Genomic DNA, 26,043 nt, shown 5'->3' on the forward strand with positions numbered 1-26,043 from the left:
TGGAGACAGGAGAGGCCAATCGATAGGCTGAACACTTCAGCACACACACACACACACACACACCACCCACACCTTTCACACAACATTAACTGCATTGAGGGATCCCAGAGCAGCAAATAGCAACACACACACACACGCACACACACACACACAGACACACACACACGCACACACACACACACACACACACGCTGCCTGAAAAAGGCCAGACATCAATCTTTACCTGCAGATTCATTCCTGCACAGATTATAATCCTGGTAAATTGTTTCAGGAAGCGGAGTTCATTAAGTCGTGTAGTTCATTAAGCAAATGCTAATAAAAGTTGCTCAGTTCTGGTAAAACATAACTCAGAAACACTGAAAGAAAATTATTTTTTAAATTACCATCAGGCACGGCGGTGAGAACAGCTTGTTTCTGTGGGAGGCTTCACCCAGTTCATTTCATCAACAGGACATTTAATTCTTGCACAGCAAAAGGAAATTTGCTTTTGGTTAATTTTGAAACGGATTTAATAATCGTAGGGCAGAAATTCCTGCATTTAGGAATGCTTTTTTCTCTTTTTTATTTGATGTTTTGTATCGTTATTAATCTGACTGCAGATATGAGCAAGTTTTCAGGTAGTCATTTTTAACTAGAGCCACAACTATCAATCGTTTATTCAACCGATTAATCAATTAATCTGATTAAAACAAATTTGGCATATTTTGAAGACTTCTCATTTAATCACTTAAAATTTAACATTGTATAAAAAAGACTTATTTTATTGCTTAACATGCAATAACAGAGAAATCCATTAGTGTACGCCTGAACATTTGTAGATTGATTAATTTAGCATTAACCAATTAATAATTGGAAAAAAGAACAATAGTAAAGATCGTGTGAATATGTTTTACTTTACTGCTGTTCTTCTGCTTTGTGTGCGTTTGTTTTATATTTATTTTGTTTATTATTATAACTTTGTTCATTATTTTATTTCACTATCAGGGCTTCCCTCAGTGTGTCATAAGCCTGGCGGGCTGCCAGGCTTTACTTGTGCCCCACCAGGCTAAGCATTGTTTATTTGTTTTAGTTTTTTTAAGACTTTATAACTTTATAGGTTTAGGTATTAATCTTCCAGTGTTCCAATAACACATAATGATCAGGTGATATTTTAAAATTTCCTGTCAACTTTAAACATTTTTTTTACTCTAAACACAGCGGACCGCCGGATGAACGGCCAGGCTGAGCCGGGGGGAACCCTGCACTATGCTCAATAAAGCCAAAACAAACCAAATAATTTGATAGCAAAAGTTGAATAATGGGAGCTTTTGTTATTTTTACAGAATTTCACATAGAGCCTTAATAAAATGCATTATTTTTTGGTTGTACTGTGACAAAATGCAGAAAAATTCAAAGGTTATGAACATTTTTGCATGGTAAAAAGTCAAAGTTCTCTTTGAATTACAAACATAAGTGGCTGCTTAGCTAGTTTTATTTAGTCAATACCGCCGTTTCTGTAAGTTTTGTATTAAAGCCTGGCTTCATGAGGCGTTTTATTCAAAATTTATCTCCAAATTGTGACAAAAACAGTTTGTCCTGTATTGTTTTTCCCTTAAAAGCTGCTGAATCCGTCTTATTTTTCCACGTCTCTCAGTTTGTCTGGTCTAAATGAGTCACGCTCACGCAGCGAGCGGAGCCGTCCGCTGCTGTCTTTGTTTTGAACATCCTCGGCCTGTTTTGATGGACACTGACCGCTGCGTCTGTTTGTGTCCACGTCCAGCTGACCCTCCGTGATTCATTATGCGGCAGTTCGGCGCTGAGTGTCGCTCCTCATTGTCTCCGTTATCTGAAAGGCGATTAGGCCGCCGCTGCTCAGCGTTGCGTCTTTTTTTATTTTTGTTGAAGTGGAATTCATAATGTGACACGAGAGCTTCTCCAAACGTCGTCACAACAAGAAAAACACAATTGGCATCACTTGGACTGGAAATACGGAACAAAATACGGACAAAGCGGCTGATACATAGAATAAAAGACCAATAATATCAGCACAAAGAGAAAAATGCAGTGAAAACAAATTATAAAACCAATACAATTTGATGAAGAGGTCAAGATCAAGAGGACGTCATTTGACAAGGACTTGAATTTATTCATTTTAAGTTGAGTGATTTGTTTTGTGGAAAAAAATGGAGCAGCAAGAAGGTTCTGGGTTCAAATCCAACCCTGGTGTCTTTCTGCATTAAAAACAACATGACCATCAAGTAGGCCTGCAACTAGCAATTATCTTAGTTATTGATTAATCAGTTATTCTAACAATTAATCAGTTTTAAAAAATGTCTTTTTTATATAACATTGGAAATACATTAAAATATGCAAATAGGCGAATAGGTAAATTCATTTTTTGAGTCTGTAAACTCCAATTAATGATTAATCAATTAGTCACAGATGGTTTATTTCCCCCCCTCCATATTAAATATATATATTATTTTTTACAGTTTTGGCTTAATTACTTCTCCGACTGTGTTGCTCTTTCAGTAAAAGGAACTTTTTTGAGTTTGTAAACTCCACTTAATGATTAACTGATTACTGAAATAATCGTCAAATGATTTAGCAATTGATTAGTCACAATTAATCGATTCAGCCGTACTCAACAGATTGTTGCTTGGTAACCGAAGAGTAAGTGAGTTAGTTGATGCCACCAATGTTGCTAATCCTGGCTAGCTCCTTTCCTCTGCCTGCATCCCCCAGAATGCCATGAAATTAATGTTTAAAGTAGTGAAATTATTGAATATTCTATCAGTTCTATTGATACTGATCAAGTGTTTATTTCAATATATATATTTATAGATTCAGTTCGGACGTACAGGGTTGATTTCTCCAAGAAACCGTCTCTCCTAGTTATATTTGATATGCTACATTAGCTTAGCACCAGAAGAAATTTTTGTTTTATTCATTAAAATTAAATGAATTTCGTCACGTTATTGTTTTCAGTTTGGTATTTTTCTGCTCATTCGATGATTCTGTGGCGTTTTTCATAAGCAGTACGCGCCGTTAGTCCTTGTAAACACAGAGAGGAGGCGTTGCAGTTTGCTGCCTCAAACAGTCCGACTCACAGAGGAAAGCAAGAGTACATAAAGACGCAGCAGAAGATGAAGCAGCAATCTGTCTTCTGAATCCAGACGCATGCAGCAGATTTCCCCTCAGAACGGCTGCAGAGCGACGAGATCAAGCCAAACCGGCTCCTCAAGTACTCGGCTGTGGCAAACATATAGCAGATAAATATCACAGCAACAGCAAAAACAAGCCGCTGCGCTGACGTCGGAGCCATTACCCCAACAAATCTCACATCTGCAATTTAAGAAATGATTTTTCCTTTGTTTTTAGACATCTACTTTGTCACTGTCATCTGGAGAGTGGTGTTTGAAGCTTTTACCGCCCGGTGTGGTGTAATAAACAAGCAGAGAATTGGAGCTAAACCACCAGTGAATCATATTTTAAAGTCATTTCCATCAAGGCCAAGTATAACAGCACAGGCTTGTTTGTGCAGCCCTGACAGCTCAGATCCACATGACCAAATTTGGCCAGTTATTTCTCCAACAGCGATGACAAATATTATTTACCCAGCTCATCACTTTGATGATTAAAACACAAAAATTTAATCCACCTCTGAAGATGCAGATTTCTGCCTTTTTCTCTAAGACAAACAGGAAAAGCTCTGCTGACCTACTTTGCTCGGTGACAAACAGTTAAATTCAGTCGTATTTATTATCTTCATTACCCTAAAGACCCCAAAATGACAAATTAGCCACATCATCTTCAGCTGGTACCTTTTCCTCTTGCTTTAGGGGTCATTTGTCACATTTTTGACAGCTTAGTTTTCCTAACATCTCTGATGCTTTCATTAAAATACTGACAGATTTTTCCACACCTGGTGGAAATGTGGAAAAACCCCAAAAACATTTAGCAGTTGCGTAATCTCACACTGGAAAATAAGCTTTTATTGTCCCCAGATTGCGAACATCCGTTTACAAACCGCCTCAAAATCAGTCAAAGATAATTCACTAGCGATGCACTGATCCGATATTAATATCTGTATCGCTCATATTAAAATATATATTAGATCGCTGTGACAATGTTCCTGATCCATGAAGACAGATCTATTCAGTCTAACTCTATGATTTCTGCTCTTAATATTTATTTTACATCTACAATTCCTAATTTCACTTTCATTTGAAAAAATAAAGTTTGTTGCAGATTATTTTTACATGCCTGAATAAAGTATTCTTACTTTGGCTCTTCTACTCATACTGACTGAACATTGTTTTTACATATTTGACCATGTTTGTCAACATATTGGTGTATTTAAGCTGGACTGGTGCAGAGTTATCAAATAAATTAGTAATTCAGAACATTTGTGTTTGTGTTACAAAACAAAAATCATTTAAGTCAATTCTGCCGATTCTGCGTATTGAATCGCATCGGCTCACATATCGGTATCGGAAGTGTTTTTTGAGGTAACTTAAATAAAAGTAGTGAAATATTGCAAGATATTTGTCTAAGTTTCAGTCCATGCCAGGGTCTGTTGATTAACAAATTTTCCAGACAATAAATTAATGCAACAAATGATAACTTTTCTGTTTTGAAAGCATTTTCATGAAATATAATGGTAAGATAATACAAGTACAACCTCTTAAAGATCAACGAACTTTAATTTTTAATAATTCGCTGGAGCACAGACTGCTACAGGAGATCCTTGCTGCTCACAGCCATCACCATCTATAGCAACTTCTGGAAGAATCTTGCATGATTTCAGTTCTAGTTTTCCTTTGGGATCAATAAAGTATTTTTGAATTTGAATTGAACACTTAACACTGGAATAAATATCTAAAATAAGCAAACAAAACAACAAATAAACAATATTGTCCTTCAGAAAAGAGGCTATTTGACATCACTGCACCAGACTGAAGACGTTTTCCACTCAGTTTTTGGTAGAAAGAAAGAGAACAAAACCATCACGTTCATAAACAGTGTATGATCTTAAAGAGGTTTTTAAACATTTTACCCTGTTATGGTTTTGAGAACATAGAAAGAAACGTTCTAGAAGTTTAAAACCAAAAGAAACGGGATGAAAATGTCAAACTGAGCTGCTGCTATGGAATAAAAAGAAAAATCAATAAAAAGGCACAAACAGTCAATTTACTGGATGAATTCAATTCACAGTAATAATGTTAGTGTCGCCCCCTGTTGGCTGAATGCGTTAATCTAATTCACCTGCACCAAAATAACCCGCCGCTGTCATTAAGTTCAGTTTTAACAGAATTGCGTCAGCAGTAATTGGAATGAACCTAATGACTGGCGAGGACTGTTCAGGTTTTATGAAGTTCATCTAAAAAAAGAAATTAATTTGAATTTATTGTGACAAATGCAAATAATTAGTGCAAGTGTGCCTGAGTGTGCGTGAGCGGGTAGCGGCAAACAACACGCTCATAACTTTTACTGGGTTTGCCCACACGTTCTTCAGAAACGTCAGCAGTTGTTGACCAACACGAGCGTGTCGACCTACACACAGGAATGCATTTATAAAGCTCCTTTCCCTCTGCAGTGACTCATCACTGAGTCACGGTTCCCACAGGAGACCAAAGTTGCCCCCCTCTGCCACCCTGCAGCTTGGCACCGAGCGGCAACAGGTTCGTGACGTCACTTAATCATTAAGGGAAAGAAAGGAGCCAGAAGGGATGATTCACCCATCCCTGGGGTGACACAGTCAATCCGACGTACTAGGGGGGAGGCAGCGGGGGGCCGGCTGTGATGCGCCTCGGATGAAAACTTTCACCTGACAGGTTTGGGGTGTAGCAAGTAGGAGGGAGAGCGTGTAAGCACGGATCTGTTTTTAGGCATAGTCACAGGTATGAATTATACATGCCGCTTGAACTCTGCTGAAAGACGCGAGTAATGAAATGCCAGGGAGAGTGTGTGACTCACACACACACACACACACACACACACTTTACTGTATGTGAAAGCAGGCCCGACGTACGGCTGAGTTACAGTCATCTGCAGAATGGGGGGCAGAGAGGACTCCCACGGCTCTCATCGTACTCTGCCCAGCTACACGGCACGGACAGCGAGGGTTGGGCTACGACTGCACAAGAAGTTTCTGTGTGTTGGAAGAACAGCAGCACAGGTAGAAAACCAGAACGGTGACAGCAGACAGAGAAAGAGGGATGTGGGGTTAGGTAAATCCAGTTCCGGGAAACTTTAAGAAAATCCGTTCAGCTGTTTTAGTTTCACGCAGATAATTTTATGTCCTCACAGACAATGACACAGGAAAGCTGAAAGTGAATGAATGAAGGCGCACACACCTCCAAGTTGTGCATCAGATGAACAGTGAGGTTTATTAGGAATAAACCCTTAGTTTCACAGTAAGAGCTGCTTGTACACACACACACACACACACACAACCATGCTCTGACAACCGTAACGTCTGTAACTAAAAATAGCATTTACCACTAAAAATATCAACTATAATTCAAAAACTATACTGTAGAACAAATTCACAGTTTTAACCGATCAATATTAGAAACATACCATATTTTTCTCATTTTCATCTCCTTCCTGTTGAAAACTGATATGATCCGTTTCTGGTGCTACATATTATTTTATTTTTAATTAATATGATGACCAAAGTTAAAAAACATATGATAGGGCATAAAGTTCATCAAAGTCATAAAAATTGTTAACATTTCACGGCTTGAAAGGTTCAAAATGGCGGCCATCTTGAAAAAAATGTCTGTCATCCTGAAATTAAAGAGGGAAATATGAAAACCGGCTTTAAAGCTTGTATCCACACTTGAAGGATTTTTTTTTTACAGTAAAATGCTCCACTTGATGTCCGTCCTAATGCCAGGCGTACAGCCGGAGCGTGGGCAACGACATTCCAGGAAGTTTCAGAATAGAGACAGGAAGTGCATTTAGGAAACTCAAAGCTTGCTGATGAAGCAGCTCTTACTCTATGAGTTGGTCCATCCCAGCACCCTGGGGCTCCGCTGGCTCCCAGGTCTGAGGCGGCGATCTTTCTATCCCGCTCTGCTTTCCCTGCAAACAAACAGAGACGCAACACTTTGACCTCGTCAATCCGGGAAAACAGAAGGAACTTGTGAAGGAAGAAAGATATTGTTTAATCATCAGTGGAATCGTGTTCCATTTTGAAACCGACACTTTCTTTAATCTTTGTGGAAGCAGAGACAGCGTAGGATTGTTCACGCTGCCGTCTTCTGTCTGAACTCTGTCAGCTGCTCTCTGAAGCCCCTCTGATCCCCCAGGTGTTGAGTTTCAAAGATGTTCTCTCACATTCTGTGATTTACGATCGGAGCAGAGCAAGACTTGGCTTCACTGCAAAAAAACACACAATCTTACCAAGTGTTTTAGGTCTAATGCCTAGTGCCAGTATCTTAGTACACTTAAAATAAGGCAAACTAACTTAAAAGTAACTTTTCAGCAAGATGTAGAGGCTTATTTTAAGTAAATAATTTTGTTTTTTAAAGTGCTAACTTCGTTAGCAGATAAATTAACTTATAACATGGGAAAAATGTCTTGTTATAAGTGAAATAATCTGCCAGTGGAACTAGAACACGGTTGCTAGGTAACGACTGGGCTTGGTTAGGGTTGCTAGGTAACGACTGGGCTTGGTTCAGGTTGCTAGGTAACGACTGGGCTTGGTTAGGGTTGCTAGGTAACGGCGCCCATGTTATAAATTAAGTTATATGCAGTGGAACAAGTACTTTTTCATGAATATTAAGCAGTTATTTACCTAAAATAAGTTTGTATATCTTCTGTATATCTGAAGTTACTTTTATGTTAGATTGTCCGTTTACAGACAGAAATGTCATTTCAAGTGTACTTGTACTCAAAACTACACCAAAATTACTCTGTAAGATTTTGCGTTTTTGCTCTCTGCTGTTGTTTCGTCCCATTTTTTATCCAAATCCTTCACCTAAACATGTGAAACAATTGGAAAAGAACAGATAGTTTTATAGACTGATCTTCAACCCCATCAACCATTCAGAAAGATTTCTTTTATCAGCCTTTTTGTGCCGACCCCGTTTTCACCTGAGGAAAAAATAAACAGGAATCTAAATCCCAAAATCTATGCTAATGTGAGGTAACTCTGCAGAGCTGCAGCACCTGGATAAACTCTGTTTGGGATGTTAATAACTCTCCATTCCTCAAGCCAGCATGGTAATTAGCCTGAACATCTGGCGAGAAGGAAAACCCACCGTTCACATGAATTCGACTCAACTCCCCTGACCCTGTGTGTTGATGTGGTTTTTGGAAGGTGAAGCTCAGGTAAACTGAGGACGTGTGTATCTCCATATGCCAGGACCTGCTCCTGTCAAAGGTGATGAGCAGCCGTCCAGGAGAAGCGATGGCAGCGGATGCTAAGCATTCAGCTGCAAGGTCAATAAATGCAAATGAACCTGCCTGACATGCTGCTGCAGTTACCCAACATTAATCCTGACTGATTTTATAAATGAAGTGTCTATGTGGTGCGACTGTGTTAACCTTACTGGGTTTTAATCTCTGGACTGCTGCAGGAAACGTGAAGGTGAATATTTAGAGTTTATTGATCAGGTTTTCAAACAACCAACGTGTTTTTGCATGTACTTATTTTTAAAAAACATTCTTAAATAAGCTTTAAAGTAAAGTTAACCAATGTGAAACTAAGATAAATAAATCCAAGACAAGTTCTAATTGCTACATTTGTGTAACTTTAAAATGTCACTAATCCCACAGCAACAGTGAATTTACAGTGGATCCAGTAAATTAGAATATGCTCCATCGGATTAAAAGTACCTTTTCAAAATAAAAGCCTTTAAGCATGTATTAAGCCCATATTTTTGCATTAGAATGTTTTTTTTTTATCTGACTCTTGAAATATCAGAATTGACAGAAGTGAAAGGTTAAAACATGAATCATGAAATTGGGTTGTTGTAATAAAGTAACTTTCCAATGGCATTCTAATTTATTCAATATGTCTGTATATTCTTTATTTTTAACCTATTTTCTAAAGAAACTTTTAACCCTCCACTGTATGATCAGCATTTTTAAATCTTCTTTTAGATCTACCTTCAGCAGCAGCTGCTGCTTTGCACAGTGAAGCCAGAAACTACTTTTAGATCATTATAATGTATAATCAGGACAAAAAAAAAAAATCACTTTTTCCACTGAACACCTGGCTGAAGCTCTGCTCCTAAACCCAAACATCATTTAAAACGGTTCATGAGAATTATCCAAAACAGACAAAAACACATCCCTCTTGTTTTAATAAGTGTTTTTTACATGTCTGCATCGTTGCCACATTTTTTCCGAAGCCGATCCATCCACATCCTCTGCCTTCCCTCCACCAAGCCATGCATGATAATCTGCAGTGTGACCTGCAGCGGTGGCCCGCCGCTGCCTGCCTGTCCCATCAAACATGCATAAGAAACAGATGTATCTTTGATGTACGTTTGTTCATGTCGTCCCACGTACATGAGAGAGTGAATGAGTGAATAAGCGTGTGTGTATTTTATGTGTCTTATTCAGAGTGCTTCCAGCCCCTGGGGGTGCAAGCCGGGCCGGGGAGATGCAGCTGCATGCCCCGACACAGGCGGAGGGGGTGGGCAGCCATAGATCCTAGAAAACACAAATAACCCGCACAGCGCCTGAACTATGCTGCTACACATTATGTTGCACCCAACCACTGCTTTAAACATTAAGGATAGCATTATGTATGCAAACTGCAGCTCGTTTCATTCAGATGTTTTTTCTGCAAGACGTTTACAGACAGAAATGTCTCCAACAATATTCAACCAAAACAATTCCTTCTAGGTTGTCTAGAGTCTCTCCTCAGCTCATCCCAGATGATTTAGGTCCTTGGGAGAATAAGGCAGATTTTGATTTTGACCCTCCAGGGAGACATAACGACGATTATAAATAAGAAATGATCCTTTTACAGCTGGAAACCATTGTCCAGGCCACATAAAAATAGTTACAAAGTCGGCCTTCTGTCTCCTGAAGAACATTTCCGGGACTAGAGGACTAATGTCTCAGCGAGATCTAGAAAAACTCCTTCATGTGTTTATCTTTACTGTCTCACGGGTCTGGCTAGAAAAATCAGTCAGATCCAGAACGCTGCTGCTGGCGTTCTGACTAAAACCAGGCAGACAGAGAACATCACCCAGAAAAAACTTTAAAATACTGTTATTAGTTCATAAGTCATTGAACAGCTTAGCACCACAACACATTAAAGATCTGCTGCTGCTGTGCCAACCTTCCACACCTCTCAGGTCTTCTGGTTCTGGTTCTGCTCTGCATCCCCAGAACCAGAACATGGAGAAGCAGCATTCAGCTTCTACGCACCACAAATTTGGAACAAACTTCCAAAAAACTGCTGAAACACTGAGTTCCTGGGCTAAAACCCACCTGTTGGTAGCTGCCTCTAGTTGATAACTGGAGCATCAGGAAGAGAAGTCTGTTTTTAAAATCTGCTTTTGGTTTCCTGTTCTTTGCCACAGCAATGTAATGCTTTGACTTTTTTGTTGTTTTATTTTCCTTCTAATCATTGAAGTGTTGAAAACGTGCAATAAAAATAAAATCCCCTTGTCTGTTATTAATGTTCTCCTTGTTCAGGCTATTGGTTTAGGTTGAGGGCCAAGCCTCGATTTGTTTGGAGTTGTGCAATGCTCTCAGATGATGGAACGGATGTGAGAAACTGAATGAATCCACATCCGTCCAAACAAGGATCCAGATCATTGTTTGTGTTGTTTTCTTTCCCAAATTAATTGCACAACTAAATCCAAAGTGCATTCCTCCATAAATTAGTCGCTTTTGCTGTGATCTTCCCTCATGATTCGGTATACAGGAATACCACACTACTAATACTAAAAACATATCTTCACACTTTAATTTTTTATAATAGTTATTAGAAAGAGTTCGGCACTGAAAACGTCACTGAGGGTTTTCTTCGTACCGTTAGAAAGTTTTGTATTGTGAAAACAAAGATTAAACAGCGACTAAAAACAAACTAAAACAGACACTTTTTAGCTTTTCGCTTTCTAAAAACATTTAAATGTGCGTCTATTCTTTCCCTTCCACTTCATAATGAATCAAATCTGGACAAAGACTCATAAAAGTTTGTGGAAAACTTCACAGGCTCTCCAAAATGTTTCATCCTAATAATAAAAAACAACAACACTAAGCTCCAAATTTCTCCTTTAAGTAAATATAAACTTTAACTCACCAGTTTCTACTTTTAAGTACTACTGGTTTGGGCTGCAGGAATGATAATAACGGACAGTGCTGCTTGAATTACTTGCAAGCGCTGCACTCCGTAGTAAGTATGGCACTGGTCCATGACTGTGTCATACTTTACCACCTGGAGTTATGAAAACTTCCCTTGCACAAGACTGTAAACAGGTATCAAAATGTGAGTCACTGCAGGCGTGAGCTTACCCTGCTTGTCATTAGCTTCATTCATGCCTGTGTAGCTCCTGATCGGTCTGTCTGCATATTCATGCATGACCCCGTAAAGTGACCCTGACCTGATCCTCCTTACTTCTACACACACGTGCACACAACCTCATATACTGTTTTTGTTCCCCATATAAACCCTGCACACACACACACACACACACATCTTTTTCCTTTTCCCCTAAGACAATTGTGTTGCTCATTCTCCACTATTGTGGAAGTCAGTCATTTCCACATGTGTGCTGGCCATAAAACAGCAAAGAGCCGACTAAAAGCATCCCTTTCCTGAGTAGCAGGGTCACAATTGGTCTCGTATAAACACAGGACACACCTTAGCCCAACAGTTTTCACATATCCTTCTGCTTCTGACCCGTTCGGTGGCAAATAAAGAAGCCTCGCTTTAATTAACCGTCTCTGTTATCTTCCGAGATGTTTTTCTCCGAGACACCAAGTTTTATAGCAACGCTCCAGACCGCATCTGGTGTCTTTTGTGTCCCCCCAACGTGCCTCGCGTTGGGTTTCCTGAGCATCGTCATGACAACAGTGAGCATGGTGGCCTTTGAAAACAATACTCCAGACACAAGTTGAGAGAAGTGTGCTGGCCCGAGGAGGGTTTAAGCGCTTCCTAAAAACTTCAGACTCTCGGTAAGTTTCCTCAGAAAACGCAGAGAGGTGTCAGACACGGCAGCAAGAAGCGTGCATTCATTTTCTTACCCTTACTTAACGAAGAAAGTTGGTCTTTACGCCTTTTCCCCGGGGCTGTTCTTGCCTTGGCTTCCTGTCTCTGTCTCCTTTAGATTTATTTTCCGCAGCCCAACGATAATAAAAGGCCTGCTTCTCTGCTTTAGTGTGTAGTTATCCCCGTAGAGGCGCTGCGAGTCTCAAACCATGTGTGAAATCAGCGTCCAGCCGTGGGGCAACTTCCTCCACCCAGACTCATTCTCTTCTCTTCTCCTGCCTGCTCCTGCCAGGGGATGCTTTACTTTACTTTGCTTTGCTTTGCTCCGCCTCGTTCAACACTAAAGGTAAATCACTGCCATCTAACAACCCTACGTTTTTCTAGACTAAATGACGAGAGCATGGCTCTTTTCCAACTCTATCCTGTACCACTGAAATCTCCTAAAACTGGAACTAAAGAGCTTAAAGCTACTTATAAAGACAGATAGATTCATTTAGAAAACAGTTTTACACCTACAGCACAACATGCCGTGCTCAGATTTTTTCTGTATTTATTTTGTTATTTTGTTGTAAATCACCATTTAATCAAGGTAAAAACCTATCGCCCCCCCCCCGACCCCCAAGAAAAGTTTCTATTCGGGTGACGTCACAGAAGTCAAAATGGTGCATTCCATTTCCAGTATGAACCCGGAAATTCCGACTTCCCTTTCGGAAAAATCAACTGGAACGCACCGCATAGTTGGACTTCCCACAATGAAAGTGGGAGCAACTCCCAGTTACAACAACCCTCAGTTACGAATTTAAAGGCTTACTTGGCGTTTCAATATGGCCGCTAAAGTTAATATGTCAACAGTGTATTCTTATGAAAAGTAATGCAATGTTTGCAACATGGACGTCGCCATGTTGAAATCCCAACTTCCCCAACTATAGCCAAGTTTCCATCAATGGTCTTCATGCACATTTTGAAGTATCGCATTAGACGAGGTTGGTGGAAACGGCAAATTTAAAATTAATTTTGCCAGATGTTTATGCTTATGTGACCAGTGGATTTCTGCGTTGTGTGTGTTGTGTGGTGATCAGACAAACCACAAGACATCAAGTCTGGGTTTGGGGGCGGTCTCCGTTTATTTAATCTGTCAATCAGGAGATATTAGCATTAGCACCTAGCATGTGCTCCAGTTCTCCAATCCGATCTCTCCTCAATGGAACGAATAACAAAAGGGCCGCTAATCAAGACATCAAGTCTGGGTTTGGAGGCGGTCTCCGTTTATTTAATCTGTCAATCGGGAGATATTAGCATTAGCACCTAGCATGTGCTCCAGTTCTCCAACCCGATCTATACAAAATAATAGTTAGCGTGCATCTAATGATATAAATGTGTAATAGCAACTCAAATGAAAATATCCAAACACTTATTAATACAGAAGGAAAAATAAACATTTGAACAATATAAATGTTCAAAATAAATGAACAAAAGAAGAAGAAAATAAGGCGCAGTTGGAGGACCAAACCCCTTATAGTAGACCCAGAGGAACACAGCAACAGTCAAGTGGAAGCGGACAAATACATGAAAGAACACATTTTGTGGAAATATACAACTATTAATATAGACCCAGTTACACTTACTAGAGGTGGCTTTTGGCTTTTCTGAAAAAGAGTTGATATGCAAAAGAGGAGATGGAAACACATTTGAGGAATAAATTCTGCCTAGGCCTGTTGGAAACAGTTATTTTAGTAATCGAGTAATCCATAAATTATTCTGGTGATTAAATGAGTAATCAAATAAAACAATTGATGAAGTTAAATATTGGTAAATACTGACAGAAATGCAATATTATTGGATTTCAATATCGCACCAAATTTTCATATTTGTGTATCCCTAAAATTAGTTTTCAATAGTTTAGAAAATTAAACTGTAACAATAATAAGTCACTTTTTAAGTTAACCTGGACTAAAAATATACAAAAATCTGAAGCTATATTCAATTTAAAATTAAAGCACAAATACACTTTTATTTGAGTCAATTTAATGAATAAAGTCTGACTTTGACCTGCCATTTATAACTTCTGTGTCCATGTGAGCAACGGGATGTTTAGCTCCTGCGTCACACAGAAACACTTTTGACCAGTCATCCCTATGATTATGACCAGTGGTTCTTAACCTTTTTTGAGGTACCGAACCCCCCAGGTGCATATGCGCATTCACTGAACCCTTCTTATTCCAACAACCTCCCCCCCCGCCTCACACACACACACACACACACAAAATACTTTGTGGTATTCTGATTTAGTAATGTAATTATATTAGCTGTGTTACCACCCCCACGCCACTAGAGGCAGTACCAACCCCGAAAAGATGCGACTAAGGAGCAGATTTAGACTACAGAATTTGGTAAAAACGGTGAGTTTTGCTAAAGTAAATAAAGACACAAGTTCAAATCCATGCTGAGAGTGGAGCTCCTTCAATCAGGGCTCCTCCGCAGCTCTGATTGGCTCAGCAATGCAACGTGATCCTCTGATTGGCTCAGCAATGTAACGTGATCCTCTGATTGGCTCAGCAATGCAACGTGATCCTCTGCAGCAAGTGATGACAAAGCGGGGCGTCATCACGACTTTACACAAGTGTGTCTTTACCTCCGCGGCAGACGCTCCGCCGAACCCCTGAGACAGACTCATCGAACCCCTGGGGTTCGATCGAACCCAGGTTAAGAACCACTGCTTATGACAGCTATGCCCCACAATGCGCTCCATCAACCATTTGTTGTGACCGGGAAGGTATAAAAATGTGTTTTTGGTGCATCCATAAACCTATACTCATGATAAACATTAGATACAGCAGCCCAGTATATATTTTCCTCATGTATAGATACAACCGCTACGCACTTCACCGCCGTTAGCTCCGAACTAGCCGCTAGCCAGCAGCTCCAGGACTAAGGCCTTGTATTCCAGTCATTTTAAGGATGCTTATTTGTCCCAACAAAAATTATGAAAACCTGGACATTATCACCAATCAATAAAATCCCCACCGATCCCTGGACTGAAATTGGAAAATTGGACATGTTATGCTGCTAGCAGTACTTAGCATTCGTCAGCTACTCTTAGGCGGAAGTGAGATCTTTTGTGCGACATTAATCATCACCCGGCTGGAACGCGTTGCGCTAAATAGTAAAACATAATTTAACGAAGATTAATTTGAGAAATTGTTATAGTTATAGACATAGCGAGTCACAAAACTTAACTGAAAGATTTAAAGTCCAAGCACCCAGGACTCTTTATTTTCCTGAGATGTGTGAAACTCTATGTCTGGTTTATTGCAGCCATGCTTAGCGTCAACATCTAACGAAATTGCATAGTTGATTTACTCCAAACAAGAAGATGGAAATTTGCCTAATGTACGTTTTCTTTTCTTTGTTTTATTCTTTTGGCAACATTTTTAAGTTTGCTCAAAATGTACAGGAAATAACTAACGTTAACTGGAACGTCGTTACCTCGGGCGTGACGTCAAGCCCAGCTGGACTCTTATGGCGCCCAAAGTCGCGCCATTAGAGTCCACACTGGTTTTGGTATGTGGGTATTTTTTTTTATCAAAAATGGAAGATAATACATTTAAATTCATACAACCCTTTTTTGTGGACAAAAATTAATTTTCTTTTTTTTTAAAATAACAAATAATAATAAGTGACTGGCAAAGAGTATGAGAAAATTAGCGCCTTTTGCATGCTTTAATATTAATATGAATTGTTATCAGAAATAACAAAAGAAAAAAATAATTGATAGAACAACAACTTATAATAAATTGAAAATTTAAATGCTAATTTATTTATTCATTTTTATTTCTCTGAAGTCATGCGGAGGAATAAATATTTCATTCTGTCCAGAGTTTGGACTGGTTTGATTTTCTTTTGCTATTGAAATTAATAGAAACAAAATCTCCAATAAAGAGAAATAAAAATATGTAACAAAGACCTCGAGTGAGCCGTAATTTTGTAACCTTCTTGTACTGTGACTGTAGGAGGCGCTGTTTTTTTCTGTACATCTGAAAGTTGTCATTATTTTTTCACCTCTAAGCAAACATAGATGGACAAGATGTTTAAGGAGTTCAAATAAGGGAAAGTACTTTCAAAAGAGAAAATACTGGAAATACTCACTCCTACCACATAAGGACAGTTAGTGAACATAGCATTTCAGTTTAATAATTTGATCTTTAACATAAAGTAAAAAGAACAATTGATATTAGTTCCCTTATCCCATGCATTTTTATTTTTATTGCTTTTTCCTTCTTTATTTACATTTTTCTAAATCAGATTTCTCCTTCAGAGTTATTCAGCTGTGGTTGCAGCTTGGACTTCAGAAAAATGAGCCAACAATAAAATACATGGAATCATTTCGTAAAGCAGACCTTCACAGGGAGTACTTTTTAAAAATGTTGATCCTGTGGTTGAAATCAATACCTCCTTGTGTGCTTATTGTCATTTGCTAGGAGAAAAACAAATCTACCTGGATGGCACCTTTAATCACAGAGCTCCCTCACTCTGACCCTTTGTTTTATTGTCTCCAGTACCGGCAGTATGTCATGCAGGGCCTGCAACCCGCAGCAATTAAAGTTTAATGGGTGTTAGACTTCGTTTCATTATCCAAGCAGCTGAAATCTTCCTAATCCTTCGAACCCCCCTGGTTCAAACAACCTGGGTGACACCGGCATTAGCAAAGGTAATCCAGACTCTCTACAGTTTCACATGATACATTTCATCTTGAGAGAACTTATTTTGCATTGATGCGTAAAGAATCAGTATAAAACCCAAATGGGTCCCCATGCAGCCAAGGCTTCTGGCTTACAGGTGGGAAAAGCAGAAGCAGGGTGTCATTTTGGAAAGGTTTGTGTTTATTCAGATAAACGTTACAGTAACACGTCCTGGATGACACCACTTCTTAGCTGCCTCATTTGCTTTTGCTTCTCCTTTTTAAATCTCTGTCTGGTCGTTAGAAAGCAGACAGACGTTGGAGCCGTGGATAAGGGAATGTCATTTTATTTACATTTTTAGCAACAAGGCAATTCAATGTGCTTCACATGAATTAAAGGAAAACAACAAAATAACAAAAGAAAAAGAAAAACGAAAAGTAATCCACAATTTATAAACTAATAGAAATTTCTCTGAATAAACTAATAGAAAAGAAAAGTAAAAGTATAAAACTACATATTGGTTGCCATGTTTAATAAGAATAAGTAATTAGTAATTTATAGTATTTTTCTCTGGATTCTTGTTCTGATAAAACTAGATGTTGGTTCTTCATGTTTGATTCTATACTTTCTAAGTTTGTTCCAGTTTTTTAAACTGACAAGAGTTTTTCTCCTATGTTAAAAGTTTAATACTAAATGTTGATGTAAGGTCATGAGTAGTTTCTCTAGATTCTAAGTTTGTTCTAATTATATATAATCCTTTTACAGCTGGAAACCATTGTCCAGGCCACATAAAGATGGCTACAAAGTCGGCCTTCTGTCACCTGAAGAACATTTCCAGGATTAAAGGACTAAATGTCCCAACATTCATTAGTTATTTTTTTTAGGAAGTCTTCACAAATATTCCTAAAAAGTCAAACCTCCAGCTGCAGCTGATGCAGAATGCTGCTGCTGGCCTTCTGACTAAAACTAGGAAAATAGAGCACATCACATAGTTTTGCATAGTTTGCTTTTGATTAATAATAATTGGAACATCAATAGGGCTGCACAGTGGCGCAGTTGGTAGAGCTGTTGCCTTGCAGCAAGAAGGTTCTGGGTTCGATTCCCGGCCTGGGGTCTTTCTGCATGGAGTTTGCATGTTCTCCCTGTGCATGGTGGGTTTTCTCCGGGTACTCCGGTTTCCTCCCACAGTCCAAAAACATGACTGTTAGGTTAATTGGCCTCATCAAATTGCCCCTAGGTATGAGTGTGTGTGTGCATGGTTGTGTGTCCTGTGTGTCTCTGTGTTGCCCTGTGACAGACTGGCGACCTGTCCAGGGTGTACCCTGCCTCTCGCCCGAAACGATAGCTGGAGATGAGCACCAGCAACCCTCCCGACCCCACTGAGGGACAAGGGTGCAAGAAGATGGATGGAACATCAATAATTCAATCTGTATTCCAACTTTTCTTTACTTTTCTCCATTATATCATTCAAATTAACTATTTTTGTCTGTTTTTTTTTGTTTTCTTTATGTAAAGCACTTTGAATTGCAGTGTTGCTGAAATGAACTATACATATAAATTTGCCTTAATATTACATGTGTAGTAGACTCAGCCTCACACGATGCAAACACATGTATTACCAGTAGATGGCGCTACACATCCATCGTCTGAAATGTGGGTGGCCCAAATACACTTACAAGCAATAAAATGCTTAAAAAAAATAAAACCAAACAAGACTTTTACAATATGAGATTGCAATTAAATCCACATGTTTTAATAAAATATTTTTTCACAGAGTCTGAATTAATATATTTGTTAATAAGAGGGACGGAGGTCATACCCGGATATCCTTGTTAAAATATCAACATGGGAAATGGAGTTTCGCCATTTTCCCATTCTTCAATCCACGTTACGTCGGGGAACGTGACGTAGCTGAACACATACAAAATGCGCCCCTTAATGTTTACCGACGCTTGCGTCACGTAGCCGCAAAGTTACGCAATTTACGTACGTCCGAGTCCGTATTTTCTCCGTAGAGATTCCCCCTTCCTTCCTGGGCTGATTGAGGTAAACCTACGCGGTCGCATCATTATCGCTAATACCTGACGGAGTGGAAATAAACGGAAACATTTTACGTGCCTGACCGAAACCTGTGAGGTATGAGGCGGCCGCGGGGCGCGCGCAGCTGAAACCCGGAAGGGTTAAAGCGACCGAATTACGAGCAGGAGAGGAACTTAAGGTCTCCATGGCTGTGAAAAGTTAACGAAGAAACGACTGAGAAAACGGGAATTATTCGTCCCTGTCCGACTCCAGGTAAGAATAGAGGATACTGGAGAGGAGTTCAGGAAGTAAACGGCTGTGGAGGAGTATCGGTAATGTCGGCAGAATGACTGAAAAGAGTCTTTGTTTACAGTGTCCCCCCGGTGTCTCCGTCTCAGCAGGATTGGACACTTTGTAGCAGCTCTCTGTAGCTGAGGTTGGTGGTAGTCTTACAGCTCTACAGTTTGTTCACTAATAAAATCAGCTGTGCCTTAAATAGTTTACAGCCCTGTACCAGAGGGACGAATCGGTCCACAAGTAACTCCGAGCTAAATTGGATAACATTGTTATTATATGAATTTATGTTGTGTATTATTATAGGAATGATTAATGAAGCTTTAGTGCCGTTTATCTTCAGTACGTGTTTCTGTTTTGGGGTCAATGTCATAGAAGTGCATTTATTTACCTCTACATTTGCTCTTCTTTGCCTCACTTTCACTCTCACTGTAGTCATACTGAACAAATTAGAATGTTATTGAAAAGTTCATGTAATACAGTGACACATTTTTTATAAATGTATTACAAGCAGATGGTTTAGAGGTTATTTTCAAGAAGTTTCATTTTCTAATTTACAGAATATGACTAATGTGGAAATTAATTCAAGTTCTGCGTGTTTATGGTTTTCAAAATTGATTAATGGTTTTTAGCTTCAGCATTTCTTGATGTTTTGGGTAATATCAGGTTGATATTTCAATTTCAGCAGTGCATTTATTCACCTGGACATTTACTTTCTCTTTAAATGTCCATGAGCTCGCCTTTTTGGTAATGGAGTCCACTTTTATTCATTTTGTTAATGTATGTAGTAGTATGATAAATGAAAACAAATTCAATAATTTTCACTTGCATCATTTATCCTTTTTCTCTTTTTCGACCAAAAACTGGGTGATAAAAGTCTCCAGTCTGGTGATTTGGTCTCAACCGGCTCTTATTTTGAAGGACAGTTTTGTTTACGGAAACTTCATAATTCATTTTATTTGTTGTTTCTGGTTCGTTTATTTATTTTGCATATTTAAAAAGTCTTCCAGTTCCAGTGTTAAATGCTCATCATAATTTAAAGTTGATTGATCTGTAAGAATGTATTATTACTTGAAAATGGTCTCAAAACAACAATATTATCGTATATCGGAAAAACTTCTGGGACAATTTATCATCCAGCTAAATTTGGCCTATATATTTCAATATGTATTTTACTACTAAACGTGTGTTGGTATGTGTGGAAGCTCACGCATGTTGTGTTTTGTGTAACCCGGTTTGGTAGATAAGTTGCTTATCTGGATGACGTGGTGAAACTAAACAAAGTATCTTGATTTTTAAGAAAAATCTGAATTATTTATATTAATGCTTCAATAACAATTATTCAACATGCTCGCTGGATTTTGAAAAACGGTATTTCTATCAAATTCATAACAGTTTCTGTGAACAGTTGATGTATGAATTTAATTGTATAGATGTAAACTGAAAGTAGATAATCCAGTTGTTTGAAAATAAATAATAAATTAGGCTTAATTAGTTTTGCGGCGGATGTAAGGCGGGCGTTTTAATGTCTTTGTACTGCTTGAATGGAGGCCTGCTGGGAAGATAAGGGGGAAAAAAGAGTCCTGGGTCACTCAGGGTATTTGGGTGAAAAAATCTGCAATGTACCATGAAATCAGCTCACATCCTCGCTTCCCGTCCCTCTGAGAACCGACATGAAACCCGACCGCTCCCTCTGGCACCGGCGGTGTCAGCTGCTGCATCTTCCAGGGGGACAGGTGCTTCTCAGACAGGTGCATCCCTGTAACAAAGGGCTGCTTAACTTTGCTTCATTTTTTTTTTTTTTTTCCTCCCCGCCATGTTTAATCCCATAAACTGTGCAAGCAGCTGATTTAGTAATGGAAGTATTTTTGAATTCTGCTGATTGTGGGTGTGCTTGAGAATTTTCTTTCGCCCAAATACTGTTGCGTAAGTTTTGTCGTTTGTTAGAGGAATAGAAAGGATTTGCCTACAGCGATACTCATCTCAGCAGCCTCAGAGCGTTGCAACCTGTGCTTAATTTCTTAGTTTTATTTCTTTATTCTTCAGTCATTTTCTAACCATTACTTACACAAGTCAAAAAAGGCACAAAAAAAAAAAAAACACAAGACCAAACTCGTAGAGAAATACTAGTTTGGTTAATCCTAGACTGAAAAATGCGTATCTTCAGTTTGTTATCCACAAAGGATCATCAAAATCAAAGCAGAAGAAAGTTTTCTGTATATTTTTCTAACATGTAATCCCAGCTGAGTCTGTAACAAACTCATAAAAGAAAACATTGTATTTGTTCAGCAAATGATTCCCTCTAATTTAAGTAAAATTGGTTTTAATATTCATAATGACCTTTAGTTTTTTTAAAAAAAATAATCCATCTCTTAACTTGTAGCTACTTTAATTTTGAACCACTTTTGTATACAACTTAAAATGAGTTAAATATGTGCTCTGATCACAGTCAACACTGTTCTCAACTCTTTACATTATTCATTGTACTTCCCCATAAGTAAAGCTTGTTCTCTGGGATTCCCAGCAGAAGTTTTAGACCAGACAAACCAGTTTGAGTCGATGATTTAGCAGTTTGTCCAGGCGATACTCCTGCAGCACCTATTTATGCAAATGAGCAGCACTGGTTACTCATTTGTTGACTCACTGCCTTGTAGGCTACAGAGATGCATAGGAAAGCGTGTGGTTTGGTGAGGGCTTGTGATGTGAATGTGCATTATGTGCTCGATTTGCTGTTGAGCGCCGGGTTTGTCGAAGAAATGAGGCCAAGGGAGACACTTGAAGTGGGAGAGAGCGCGGAGGACAGGAAAAGTTTGACGGCTTCTCTCGGTAATGTGCAGCGACAGTTGAGCAGTGATGAGTGTCTGCACTGTCCTGCCTGCGTTTAACCCTTCGCTGCACCTCCCACCGCTGAGGCAGTGCCGGCCCACAGCAGAAGCAAACTAAGCCGCTGCTTGTTTAATGAGATGCAAAGTTGAAATAATGACATTAGGGACGCAAGTTATCGATTATAAAGTTGATTTATAGTGTTGATCATGCAGTGATTTTCCTAAAAACCTGAATTTTCTCTTGTTTTAAGACGGTTGACCATCTCTCCATAACATAACGGGCAACATTTTTTATAACATGCTGAATAAAAATAAAAAAACAATTAAAATTTAACATTAGTTTGTGTCAGCTGTTTTCAATAGTGGCTGAATAAACAGAAAATTGTGGTTTTCTGTCATTGAACTTTGACCTATTTATAAAATATAACAAATCAGGAACCGCTTAAGATACTAAGTAGAAAAATAAAAGATGAAAAGAATAAAACGAACAAAGCAGAAATGTTCTTATAAAAAGTCTGTCCGTCCAGAAGAGATCTACTCTATTAAAAAAAAATAATAGAAAAGTAAAAGTAAAAATCTACATCTGTTTAAAAAGGGAGGATATTTTAATTTTATTTTATCTCTATTTATTCGTTTATTTTTTGGTCTCATATTGACCCAGGCATAAAGTCAAAGAGGAAAAAAAACTTGTCCAGACTTTATTTATATATTTTTAATTCATTCATCAGAATATCTTCTTTGCTGTCAGATAAGTGGGATTATTAAAGTAAGCTGTTTTTACTCGGGCAGTGATGAAGGAAGTCTTGAATTTTCGTGAAGCCTGCAGCAGAACCAGCAGCTGAAGGTTGTCTGCATGAAGAGACAACAACCCTGATGAGCTACTGACAAACCGCATTACGCTTTTCTTCCTTATTATTAGCTGGAAGCACTTTATGAAGTTGGACTTTTACTTCCTGTCTGTCACATTTTTAATAAGTCTTTACCTGAAGTGCAGACCTCTGACAGGCGATAAAATCACTTTCCCTTTATCTCATTTTATCTGCATTTATCTGTGGATGCACTGAAATGAAAAATTGGGTCAATATTGTTCTTGTGGCCAAGAACCAATATTTATTGATATTATATACTGCTCAAAAAAATAAAGGGAACACTTAAACAACACAATAAAACTCCAAGTAAATCAAACTTCTGTGAAATCAAACTGTCCACTTAGGATGCAACACTGATTGACCCGACGAGGGTCCCTGTTGTCAATCAGTGTTGCTTCCTAAGTGGACAGTTTGATTTCACAGAAGTTTGATTTACTTGGAGTTATATTGTGTTGTTTAAGTGTTCCCTTTATTTTTTTGAGCAGTGTATTTCACTACATTTTTGACGATAAACGATAAACAAACAACCAAACTCATAGATCTGCAGTGAACCACAAGACTAACCACATGCCACAAACAACAAGACTGAAATAAAATATCAGGTTTTAATATCGACTAAATTTTACAAATCAATCTGATATGTAAAAAGAAAAGAAAAAAAACATTTATAAATAAACCATTAAGTTTAACAGAGGTGGTTGTTGCAGCGATGAGTGAAACTGGAATTGGTTCCCCTGATCAGACTCTGCCCACGGCCCCGTTCAGGTCCGGACCGGCTCTGAGGTGCAGCCTGTTCTTCCTGGGAAGTGGGAGCCTTCGTTGCGGACAACCTGTGTCTGGAAGCCACCACTCTGGGATCCCATTCACATCAGGCTCTGGCTCGGCGTTCAGCTTTTATTTAAATCTCTTGAACGCAGCCCCGCAGCTTTTCTCTGCTGGCAAAGGCCAGTGCGCATGCGCTCTGCTGACACTCCAGTAATCCGCTGGAGGAGATTGCATCCACTGCGCTCAGGCTGCGACCAGTGAGGGAGAATTAAAAATGATGGAGGAAATGTGGAATTGGAGAAAGGCAGGCTAAGATGTTCGGACGTTATTATGGGACGGAGCGGAGTTTCGCGATGAGCAACCGGGACGGGAACGAGGATGAATCCGAATCTAAGACAGCAAGGCTCGGCTTGCGAAGATGAGAAACCCGCAGACAGGAATGAAGCCGGCAGAAGATAAGAGGTTTTCTCTGGGATCTGTATATCTGTGGTACGTGGACGCAGGCGCAGAGCGGAAAGCCAGCAACACTGCTGTTAATTATAAGGCTAAAGTGGACCGGCGCGCTGCTTTCCTGATCACCTAATTACAGGTCGATACGTTGTCTTCTGTCCCATCATCCCTACATCCAAATGCACACTGTGAAGTTTGTCCTCCGTGACAGTTTCGCCGTAAAGACTCTCGGCTCCGTCAGCCGCTGCGCCTCGTAGAGATGACGGGCAGACGGGTCCAGATCAACCCGAGCCAGCCTGCAGGAACTGGACCGGCTGGGCTCCTGGCTGCGGGATCAGACAGAAATTAAGCTGCGGCTCTCAGACAGAAACACCAGGATCAAATCCCCGCTGTTGAGCTGGCAGAGGACCGCAGCGTGACACCCAGCACCCACTCCAGCCCAACCTCTCGGGCAATTTGTTGGATAACTCTTGAGGTGTAAATAACTTTTTGACTCCCTGATTTATTTTAACCAGAAGGAATCCCCACTTTAAATATTTGTGACATTACATGTTCTCCTTCAGAGAAATGCAGCTGATATGCTGCTTTTAAATCTCCATAACAGCTGTTCCTCTGCCGGGATGACTGAAAGGGGAGACTGGGATATTTGCATACTTGTTGTTTTGCCAAAACCCCTCCCTTGAAATCCAGTGCATTAATTTCCTCCAGCTTCCCTTGGAAATAATTCTTCAGGCTACTTTCACTTCTAACTTTCAGCCGCTCGAGATGCATGTCGTGTTAAAACTCAACAAACAGATTTATGTACCTAAATATTCCAGGTGTTTAACGCTGATTTTCTGAGCATGTCTCATAGAGAAGACAGGAAGCGCTTCCAAGGACTTATCATACGCTACGTACAAGATTTGCTGCAGAATGTCGCAAGCCTAAAAGATGCAAGCAGAGAATTGCAAGGCTTTGCATCAGAAAAACTACATTTCAACCTCTGGAATCAGTAAAAATGCTCCAACTATTCAGAACTTTTCGCATGAACTCTGGGAAATGCAGCCGGCTTTGGATCGTCTACCTGCAGATCACCAACATTTGTGAGCAGCCCGTTTGTACCTGAGCCCAGGAGGAAATCTGTGCTGTGTTTGAGGACCTCGGTGTGCTCCACCTGCTTCAGATCTGGATCCCTCGTCAACTTCTGTGTTGCAGGGAAAACAGAAGCGAACAGGTATCAGGAAGAAAGCGGGGTCTATTTTACCTAAATCTGTGGAGATGGGGAGCTCGGCCTCGTCTCTCGCTGCAGAGACCGAGTCGGACCATGGCTTTGGCAGCACCTCCTACCCGTCGTCGCCCCCTGTGGGCTGGCTCAGAAACAGCCACAGCAGTCCGGTGTGGGGAACCACCTTCATCACACGGCAGCACCAACAGCCTGTGCCGCACCGAGAGCGCAGGTAAGAACTATTAAATGAACCAGAAAATTGCGCAGTTTGAGATTGCGAAAATAAATTCCCCATAATTTATTTTAGGATTTAAAAAGTTTTTGCGCAATGAGGTGGCTTTTCAGCCATATTGACCCTTTGCAGCTACGTCACTCAATCATTCCAGGCGCCATGATGGACGTCAGAAGTGAGGGACGAGAGTATTGAACAGAACGACTGAGATTGATTCCCCCAAGTTATTTTTGCCAGTTTATTCATGACTTCTGCTTATTCGAGTCGAGATGATTTGTCTGTGAACGTAACACACCTGATGGCGGGATTTACAAGTTTGAAACAGCTAGCTTAGGAAACCAACCCATGACGTGTTGATCAAATTACCGACTTTGCCTGAATTCACACCAAATTGTTTATATCACTACGTCATAAACAGGTGCACGTCCAAAAGACGAGATGCTAACCAGATTTTTCCATACATGCTAGGCTACATGACGGTGCGGCATTGTCGCCATGGTTACCAACGGCTAGTACCTTCTCTAAAATGCAATATTTGAT

The 26,043-nt window shown here is 39.6% G+C and overlaps 2 protein-coding genes and 2 long non-coding RNA genes across 8 annotated transcripts in view; 2 read left to right on the forward strand and 2 right to left on the reverse strand.

Annotated features, from left to right (window-relative positions):
• The window catches only part of ankfn1b (ankyrin repeat and fibronectin type III domain containing 1b), a 202,444-nt gene extending 181,642 nt beyond the window's left edge, over positions 1 to 20,802 (reverse strand). Inside the window, exons 1-2 of one of the 2 annotated variants that reach the window (XM_081600715.1) lie at positions 20,785 to 20,802; positions 6,986 to 7,071 (exon numbers count right to left, since the gene is read on the reverse strand). In XM_081600715.1, the coding sequence (XP_081456841.1) occupies positions 6,986 to 7,071; positions 20,785 to 20,787 (89 nt within the window). In that variant the 5' untranslated portion in view covers positions 20,788 to 20,802. Of the gene's footprint in view, positions 1 to 6,985; positions 7,072 to 12,201; positions 12,348 to 20,784 lie in introns of those variants that run through there. The other variant, XM_081600716.1, reaches the window with a different exon arrangement.
• On the forward strand, positions 11,834 to 18,245 carry LOC103481116 (uncharacterized). 2 transcript variants are annotated; one of them, XR_001777632.2, is made up of 4 exons: positions 11,834 to 12,132; positions 12,285 to 12,512; positions 16,723 to 16,874; positions 17,611 to 18,245. It is a non-coding gene; the product is annotated as an uncharacterized LOC103481116 (long non-coding RNA). The 2 variants fall into 2 exon arrangements; XR_001777633.2 differs by lacking the exon at positions 16,723 to 16,874 and having other exon boundaries at positions 17,611 to 18,242.
• capn15 (calpain 15) overlaps positions 18,830 to 26,043 on the forward strand; it is a 54,688-nt gene continuing 47,474 nt past the window's right edge. The window contains exons 1-2 of one of the 3 annotated variants that reach the window (XM_008436407.3): positions 18,830 to 19,137; positions 19,238 to 19,300. Coding sequence is in view for 1 of the 3 variants with exons in the window: in XM_008436405.3 (XP_008434627.1) it covers positions 25,325 to 25,503 (179 nt within the window). In the remaining 2 variants the exon portion in view is untranslated. Of the gene's footprint in view, positions 19,138 to 19,237; positions 19,301 to 23,391; positions 25,504 to 26,043 lie in introns of those variants that run through there. The other 2 variants (XM_008436406.3, XM_008436405.3) reach the window with 2 other exon arrangements.
• LOC103481114 (uncharacterized) lies at positions 22,681 to 25,259 on the reverse strand. Its single transcript, XR_536228.2, has 3 exons — positions 25,169 to 25,259; positions 22,967 to 23,043; positions 22,681 to 22,832 (listed from the first exon to the last, which is right to left on the reverse strand). It is a non-coding gene; the product is annotated as an uncharacterized LOC103481114 (long non-coding RNA).

The sequence above is a fragment of the Poecilia reticulata genome, chromosome 19, assembly GCF_904066995.2.
Source record: "Poecilia reticulata chromosome 19, P_reticulata-male-v2, whole genome shotgun sequence".
NCBI classification, from domain to species: domain Eukaryota; kingdom Metazoa; phylum Chordata; class Actinopteri; order Cyprinodontiformes; family Poeciliidae; genus Poecilia; species Poecilia reticulata.